The sequence below is a fragment of the Molothrus aeneus genome, chromosome 14 (assembly GCF_037042795.1).
Source record: "Molothrus aeneus isolate 106 chromosome 14, BPBGC_Maene_1.0, whole genome shotgun sequence".
Taxonomy (NCBI): Eukaryota; Metazoa; Chordata; class Aves; order Passeriformes; family Icteridae; genus Molothrus; species Molothrus aeneus.
In genome coordinates, this window is record NC_089659.1 from 507,930 (window position 1) to 516,674 (window position 8,745).

The window sequence follows — 8,745 nt, forward strand, 5'->3', positions numbered from 1 at the left end:
TGCTGAGAAACCGGGGCTGGGGAGGTGGGCACACCCTGACTGCCCTGGGAGAAGAACCGGCCCTATTAGCTGGGGCTTTTCACAGCGTTTGCCGCGCACTCCTGTGTCCCCATGGCTCTGGGGCGGGTGAGGCGCAGGGACACCGTGAGGTGTCAGGGGCGGCCCAGGCTGGGCGCTGGGGACAGGCCGGAACAGGGCCCCCCGGGTGAGGGGCTGCGGACCGACTTGGCGTCCGGGGGGAAGGTGGGATGGATGAGAGGGACAGAGCAGCCCGGGGGGACTGCTGGGGTCAGCTCTCGTGCTGGGAGGGAGCTGGGGACAGCCCTGGACCCTGGGCACAGGCCGGGGGGAGGACTTCAAGTGGGGAGGGGTGGACCAGGAATTGGAATCCTGGGGCCGGTGGGATGGATGAGGGTACAGCCCTCAGTGTTGGGGCCAAACCTGGGCGGGCGCTGGGTACGGCCGTGGATGCCGAACGCAGCCCTGTGTGCCGGGTGGCTGCAGCCCCGTCCGGGCGGCACAACCCCGTGTCACGCAGCCCCGCGGCCCCGCGTCCCGGCACAGCGCGGGCAGCCGGGGGCCTGGGGGCGGGACAGAGGCGGCCCCGCCCGGCGTGGGGTGTGCAGCGTGGGGGCCTTACGGCGGCAAGATGGCGCCCAAAGGGAAAGGCGGCGGCAAAGCTGGGAAGGGTGAGCGGGGCTGGGCCGGCACCGGGACCTGCCGGGCGGGGGTGCTGGACCAGCACCGGGGCCGGCCGGGCGGGGGTGCTGGGCCGGCACCGGGACCAGCCGGGCGGGGGTGCTGGGACGGCACCGGGACCGGCCGGGCTGGGGCCCGGGGGCGGTGGGGGCCCGGCCGGTCTCAGAGCCCGGCAGGGTCGGTGGGGACCGGGCCGGTGTCAGGGTGATCGGTTCACAGGCGGCGACAGCGGCAGCAGCAGCGAGAGCAAAGCACAGGGCCCGAAGGGAGGCGGCAGTGCCGTCAAGGTGAGTGCGGGGGGCGTCGGGGACCAGGCGGGATGCGGGTTCTCTGCCCCAGCACCTGCAGGCTCGTCCCGCCCGCCGGCCCCGCTCGCCACAGCCCCGCTGCCCGCCCCTCCAGGTTCGGCACATCTTGTGCGAAAAGCACGGCCGGGCCATGGAGGCCATGGAGAAGCTGAAGTCCGGACAGCGCTTTAGCGAGGTGGCGGCACAGTACAGCGAGGACAAGGCCAGGCAAGGGGTGAGTGAGTGCTGCACCGGGACAGGGCAGTGGGGCCGGGCAGCGGCTGCGGGAGCCTGGGTCCTGCTCGTCACCAGCAGGACCTGTCCCACGGCCACATCACCCACCCTTCCTGCTCCGAGTCTCAGAGTTTAACCCCCAACGGTCCCTTGCTGCAGGGAGACCTGGGCTGGATGACCAGAGGCTCCATGGTGGGACCATTCCAGGAGGCAGCATTTGCCCTGCCTGTGAGCAGCATGGACAAGCCTGTGTACACGGACCCTCCCGTCAAGACCAAGTTCGGATACCACATTATCATGGTGGAAGGCAGAAAATAAAATGTGAATGACCATGATGACCTTGTTGACTGCTTGAATCCCAAGTCCCAGACACCTTGGCCTTGGAGCAAGTTGGGCACAACCAGCAACATGCCTGGAGGCAGGCTGGCTGTCCCTGCCACTGTGCTAGCAGAGCAGGGCCCTGCCTGAAGAGGTAAAGTGTCCCTGGGAAGGGCGAAACAAGAGCCTTTTATAGATGTTGATGTCTCTGTTGCCTGGCAGGCCAGCCTCTTCCTTCTCCACATTATCTGTGGAGATAATGGCCTGTCAGCGGAATGAAGTGTCCAGGTTTTTATCTGCAAACAGAAATGATGCAGAAAGGGACAGAGGGGGCCCCAGGGCTTGGTCTCTATCCTCCCCAAGAGGATGCAGTCAGCTCCCATGGTGCAGTTTGTGCTCCAGAGCTGCAGGACAATCCCTTCAGTGGAGGGTGGGTAACACTGAAGCTGGGTCAGGCAGACAGGGAAGTGACCTGGCGGTCGGAGGGGAGGACAAGCTCTCCTGAGCACAGACTGATCTCTTCCTACAGCTCTACCTTGCCCACTCAGAGCTGGGGGAAGAGACTGGATAATTCAGGTTTAGATAAGAAAAAAAGCGACTAAACACTTGTGTGCTGCTTCTCGTGCTCCCCTGTGCTGTGGGGTGTGCAAGGGAAGCAGCCCAGCAAGATTCCTGCTATCTCAGGAATCCAGCCCAGAGCCATGATCCCCTTCCTGCCCACAGAGCCTCCGAACCAGCCACAGCTCCAGCAACAGGCACCAGCTTTGTTTACAGGTGAGCACCATGCACAGAGCTCAGAGATGAGGAGGAAACGTCAAAAAAGAAAAGGTCCTTCTCTTCCCTCCGTTTTCAGGGTGTTGGTTTTGCTGAGTATGGAATGCTCAGAGAAGCCAACGAATGGCTTGCAGTGGAGGGCAGACAGGCTGCCCAGAGCAGACATTGCCCCATGTAAAGGTCCTCTGTTAATAAATCACTTGTTTCCAGGCTACCAGAGCCCTGTTCTTTCTTTTGGCAAAAACACATTGACACAACTGCACCAGCAAATCTGCCATGTTTGCTGTGGTTCCGAATACAAAGAGCTCCTCTCCCAACTGCACAGCTCAGCCAGGTATGGGGTCCTGTGCTACGGTGTGTATTGCAGAAGGCAATGCCATGGCACAAGGAAACAAGGAATCTGCTGCTGTGCTGTTACCAGGTGAGACTGGCAGGACAAGCACACCAGACTGAGGCTGTGTTGGTGAGGGGCAGAGTTACTCAAAGCCAGAACCAGGAACTTTTGAGCTGCTGGTTTGTAGGATTGAGGCACTCTCAGCCAGTTTGCTGACAACACTGAGCTGTGTGGTGTGGTTACACACTGGAAAGGAAGGATGGATCCAGAGGGACCTGGACAGGCTGGAGAGGTGAGACCATGTGAAAAGTACATGTGAAAAGTACCATGTGAAAAGGTTTTACACCTGGGTTAGAACATTCTCAGGCACAGCTGAAGAAGGGGCAGAGAAGGGATTGAGAGCAGTCCTGGGAGAAGGGCTTGGGGGTGATGGCTAACAAAAAACTCATGAAAAACCATGAGCCAGCAGTGAGCAACCCACTATGTCCTGGGCTGTACCCAAAGGAACATGGGCAGCAGGTGAGAGAGGGGATTTTCCCTCACCACTCTGCACTCCCAAGATCCTGCCTAGAGTCCTGCACACAGTTCTGGGGGCCCCAGCATAAGAAGGACATGGAACTGTTGGAGCAAGTCCAGAAGATGCCATGAAGTCGATAAGAGGACTGGAGCATCTCCCCTGTGAAGAAAGGCTGAGAGAGTTGGGGCTTTTCAGTCTGTTTAGCCTGGGGAAGGTTGTATGGACACCTCAGAGCACATTTCAGTATCTGAAAGGGCCTACAAGGGAGCCAGAGAGGGATTCTATCAAGAACTGGCATGACAGGATACAGAGTAATGTATTCAGGCTGACATAGGACAGAAGGGATATTGGGAAGAAATTCTTTCTTGTGAGAGTGATAAAACACTGGCACAGGTTGCCCAGAGAAACTGTGGCTGCCCCATCCATGGAAGTGTTTCAAGGTCAGGCTTGGAGGAACCTGGTCTAGTGGAAGGTGTCCTTGCTCATGGCAGGGGTTGGAACTGGAAGGTCTATAAGGCACCCAAATGGTGGGTGACCTTCAGGCACCAAAATTGGCTTATTTAAAACCCAAAGGAGGGAGGAACCACAGCACCACAGAGCTGGGCTGTACAGTGGCCATGGGACTGTACTGTCCCCATCTTCTCAGGGGAGAGGAGCAGCAAAACCTGGAGGGTAGAAAGGTGAATCCAGGGCTGCCAGCATGGAGAGGTGTTGGAATCCTAGATGCTGAGAATTTTAAACTTTCTGTGCTTAAAGGCACAGAGCCACAAGAGAATACTGCAATTGACCTGAGGCTGTGGAGAAGACTTCCAAAATTGATTGATAGCACTGGGAATATGGGTGTGAAGTTGGTTAGAAGTGTGTAATATCAAAGGGTGGAAAATTAGAGAGTTTGGGGTCTTAGAATATAGGAATAAATATGAACCAAGATGGAGGTTTTAGGGCCGAAGCAGGTTGCTCTTCTTTACCTTCTCCTTCCTTCTTCTTCAGGGTTTGGGTGATGTTTTGTAATTGAACAGAAAAGTCCGCATTGCAGGCTTTGAGGGATCAGTTATTGGGTTAAAAGGGAAAATAAACTAGGTGTCATTTCTTAATTGGATAGTTTAGTCTTAAAAAACCTTGTAACAAGAGATAGCCATTTTTGTGCCTTGCTAATAAAAGGCTGCACAACTCATGGTTGTGAGGCTGTTTTACTGATAAGAAATAATAAACACCTGAGTCCCAGCATGAACTACCTCCTCAAGTGCCTTCCATCCCAACCTCGAGAAACTGATGGAGAGGGGCTTAGACATCAACAATACCATTCTTTTATTGAATAATCAGACAGGAACATGAACCATTTTCACCTTTGTGAGTTGACTCCCCAGTGAAGCTCCCTCCCCAGCATCCAACACCTGGATGTTTGGGCTGTTTCCTTAAGCAAGAGGTGCTGAATTTGCTCAGTCACACGAGGATATGGCAGGCACCAGCCTGGAGCTGGCTCAGGGATCCCAGGGCCATGGTGCAGACACATGGTAACAAGGAACAGCCAGACTGTCTTCTCGGAGACACATAGATGTCACTTCTGGGCCAGCTGTCTGTACAAGTTCAGAGTCAGAAGCATAACTTCAGGATCTCCACTTTTTATGTCAAGAGCTTGCAGGAAGCAGTCCAAAGCCTCCTGGAGTTTTCCATCATTCTGAAGTTTCTTCCCACTGTGTACTAAAGTGTCATAATCTGCAGCAGGAGAGGAACTCTGCCCAATGTCCTTTTCAGAGCTGCTTTCTTGGGTAAAGTACTCAATCTGCTCACCTGACTGGAGCTCAGTGTCACCTGTGGATTCCTCCTGAGATGACTCCATCTCCTCTGCCTCCGACTGCTCAGATTCCATGCTGTCTGTGTGGGAGGACTCTTCACCTGTATCAAGTGTTTCTCCACTAGGTTCTTCTTCAGGCTCAGCAGATTCCCCAGTGCACTCCTCAGCTTCGTCTTCCACAAGCCCATCTTGCTCCTCATCATCATCATCATCTTCCTCACCAGTGGTTCCCATAATTTCCCCAATATCCTCCACCTCATCTACCAACATGCTGATGAATGAGCGCCTGGAAGCATTGGACCTGTTCCCACTGTTATTTAGTTGGGGAGAAAAGATGGCTTTAGCACTTGTTGTGTCATATTTAGGGGTGGAAGCACTAATTCCTTCCAGAAGTCCATGCCGAGTGCTGTCCAAGGGAGAGGAGGGCACTTGTTCAGGTTGCTCTTCACTCTCACTGTCTGAAGCAATTCTGTTTAAGTGTTTCTTCCTACTAAAAGTAAAGAGACCACTGCTTTCCTCCAATGATTTACTCCCTTGCAGGGAGGCATTTGGCTCTTCCTCAGCTGTGGGACAGGGTTTGCCATGGCTACTGGTCTCACTTGGCCAAGTTTTGTTTGGAGATTCTTTGTCTGGAGATTTACACAAGCTTTCTGCCTGGAGCTGTAAGCTCTCCTTCTCAGGAGATCCTTCCACTGATCCTCCTCTATTTGAGGCATCCTGCCATCCCTCTTCAGACTCTTCCAAAACCAGGTTGAAGTCAACTTGATCCTGGAAGGAAGGAGCAGATGTACCCTCCAAGCTGCCTTCCAACACATGAGACTTGTAGAGCTCAGCATTGATTTCTGGCATAGTATTTGATAAACTCAGCACTGCAGAAGCAGAAGCCAGCTCAGGAACATTGTTCTGCTCTGTCCCCAGGGCAGTGTGTGGGTCAAGTACCTGAACTGACAATTCTGCCTCACTTCTAGGATCGTCAGCCATGCCAGACTCAGAGGAATTGTGACAATGCCAAGACAGGTCATTCCTTGTCTTGGCCAAGCTCTCTGAATGTACCTGCGAATGCTGTTTCTCTTGAAGGCTCTGACTCTCTTTCTCGAGTGCAGGGGATGATGGTGCAATACTAGAGTCAGGATTTTGCTCAGATTCTTGTATATCAGATTGTTCTGCTGTCTTGCTGGTATTGAGCGCTTCCATCTCCATACTGGACACACCTTGTGCCAGTTGCTCTTCATCCAAGTCACCAACAGTCAGAGTTGTCATTCTGGAGCTGACATCGAGCATCTGGGCCTCTTCATCCTCTGTAAGATCAACAACTTTGTCTTTTTCATGTGCATCAGCTACTGGCGGTAAAATGAAGTGATTTTTGTCATTTAACCCTGGAGACAACTTCTTTGGCCTGGAAACTGATCCCGATGGTCTTTGCCAGTTCTCTTCACAAGCATTTCTGATCCCCTCCATCCTCTGATCTCCGAGCTGGGACTCCAGCTGGACCAGCTCATGGGCTTTCTGTACCCTCCGCTGGATGTACTGATGGGCTTCCTCGCTCTCCACCTGCTCCTCGTGAGCCATCTCCCTTGTGTACATCAGATCGTGGTCAGAAATGCCAAACATTGCCAGGGAATGCAGGTAAGCAAGGTGCTCATCCAGCTGCAGGTCAGACTTCCTTTGCATGGCGTGCAAGGACTGCAGCTGGATCTGAGTTGCAGACGTCTGAGTATCTTCCAACGTGAAGAGCTCCCTTAGCTCCTGTTTGGAGAAATAACGGAACGGGTTCTTTTTGTCACCGGTGGTCTGTCTGATTAACGAGTCCTTGAATACCTGCCGCCTGTATATCTTCTCTTCCACAGTGCCACAGGTGATCAATCTGTAAATCACTACATTCTCTTTTTGCCCAATTCTGTAAGCTCTGTCCACAGCCTGAGCATCAGTTGCTGGATTCCAGCTGGGATCAAAGATTACCACTCGGCTGGCTGCTGTCAAGGTTATGCCGACACCCCCAACCTGTGTGGTGAGCAGGAAGACAGAGTAGTCAGTGCTGCTCTGGAAGGCATTGATGCGCCTCTCCCGCTCCATCAGGTGGGTCACTGTGCCATCAATGCGCAGGATCTGGAATTGTCGGCGAGACAGGACGAGCTCTATGATATCCAGCATCTTCCTCGACTGTGAGAACACCAGGGTTCGGTGTCCCTCTTCTCTCAGCCGTTCCAGCAGTCCAACAAGGAACTGCATCTTCCCAGACTCCTGGATCACAGTCTCATCAGAGAGATGATCTATTTTGTTCATGCCTAAAAACATACCTGCTTCCATCGTGTAATCCTGCTCGGAGCCCACCTGCTCTTCCAAGCCCAGCTGGATACAGGCTCTTGCAGACAGAAGCCTGGGGTGGTCACAGATTTTCTTCAGGACTGTCAGCTCAGCCAAAGGTGATCGAGTCGTCATCAGTACTTCCTTCACATGATCCAGGCAGAGAAAGTTCCTGTAGATTTCTTCCTGCACCGGTGCCAGGTACACCCACACAACAAAGTCATTTTTCCTAGTGAGAGATGGCATGACAGGAGCCTTGTTCTCACTTGGATCCTCAGGAAGAGGAGCATCAGCTTTATCAGCATGATAGCTTTTGATGTCTTCCTTGGTCCTTCTGAGGAAATAGGGCTTTATAATTGCCATGAGATTCTCTGATATCTTTAGCCCCAGTGCTTTCTCACCTGGAGTTGCATCCTTCTCCCTTGCCCTGGTAATGGGATTTTCATATTCCATTTTAAAAGTTTTGGCAGTACCCAGGAGGGAGCCTTGACAGGCAAAGTCAAACAAGGACCACATTTCCCGCAGGTTGTTCTGCACAGGGGTGCCTGTAAGCAGGATGCGGTACTGGGCTGGGATTGCATACACACACTTGGTTGTCTTGTTTGACGGGCACTTAATCTTATGTGCTTCGTCGAGAATGATGTAGTCCCAGACAAACTCCTGCTCATGGCGGCTGGCCAGCTGCTTCCAATTGTTAATGAGCATCTGGTAGCTCGTGATGATGATGCCATTCTTCCTCTGGACCCTCTCCAGGTTCCTGGTGCGCTCTGTCTTGCTGGTGCCATGGAATTCCTTGACGCGTAGGCCGGGGGTCCAGTGAGCAAACTCAGCCAGCCAGCTGCTAACAAGGGTGGTGGGCATGATGAGCAGGACGTGCTGGATGAGCTCGGCGTCGAACATACCCGAGAGGAAGGCAATCACCTGGATGGTCTTGCCCAGGCCCATGTCATCTGCCAGGATGCCACCAGGCTTGCCCTCCCGGTGCAGGCGGTACAGGAACGCAACACCTTCCCGCTGGTGCTGGAACAGCTTCCTGTGCATCTCCCCGTATATCAACAGGCCGCTGCCGCACACGTCCACGAAGCCCTCATCCTCCTCCTCCTGCTGCTGCTCCTGCTCGGCCGCCGCCAGTGCCTCCTGCACCCGCTGCATGCGGCTCCGCAGCTTCTCGCTGGGGCGGATGGCAGCCGCCAGCCGGAACAGCCGCAGCGCCTCTTCCAGGTCCCCGTCGGCCGCCGCCGCCTTCGCACTGGTCACGAGCCTGTGGGAGTTACCGTGAGCACCGGGTGGCCAGGCCCCGGCTACACCCTGGAGTGCCAGCCCACCACCGCCACCCGCGGCCCGGCCCCGGCCCCCTCCAGCCTCCCCAGCCGCTCAGCCCCGTTTCCGCTCACCCCCGGTACCGCTCCTCTTCCGCCGCCACCGCCGCCTCTCCCAGCCCAGGAGCGGCCATGCCGCCAGCGCTGCCGCCCTGCGCTTCAAA

The 8,745-nt window shown here is 54.8% G+C and overlaps 2 protein-coding genes across 2 annotated transcripts; one reads left to right on the plus strand and one right to left on the minus strand.

Moving 5' to 3' along the window:
• Nucleotides 1–579: 579 nt before the first annotated feature.
• On the plus strand, nt 580–1,555 carry PIN4 (peptidylprolyl cis/trans isomerase, NIMA-interacting 4). Its single transcript, XM_066559540.1, has 4 exons — nt 580–689; nt 919–986; nt 1,102–1,221; nt 1,380–1,555. The coding sequence occupies exons 1-4, from the start codon at nt 650–652 to the stop codon at nt 1,536–1,538; spliced, it is 387 nt and encodes a 128-aa protein (XP_066415637.1). The 5' UTR covers nt 580–649; the 3' UTR covers nt 1,539–1,555.
• Nucleotides 1,556–4,721: 3,166 nt separating this feature from the next.
• ERCC6L (ERCC excision repair 6 like, spindle assembly checkpoint helicase) lies at nt 4,722–8,715 on the minus strand. Its single transcript, XM_066559748.1, has 2 exons — nt 8,657–8,715; nt 4,722–8,523 (listed from the first exon to the last, which is right to left on the minus strand). Exons 1-2 carry the CDS (start codon nt 8,713–8,715, stop codon nt 4,722–4,724), a joined length of 3,861 nt encoding a protein of 1,286 aa, XP_066415845.1.
• Between the last annotated feature and the right edge of the window lie 30 nt (nt 8,716–8,745).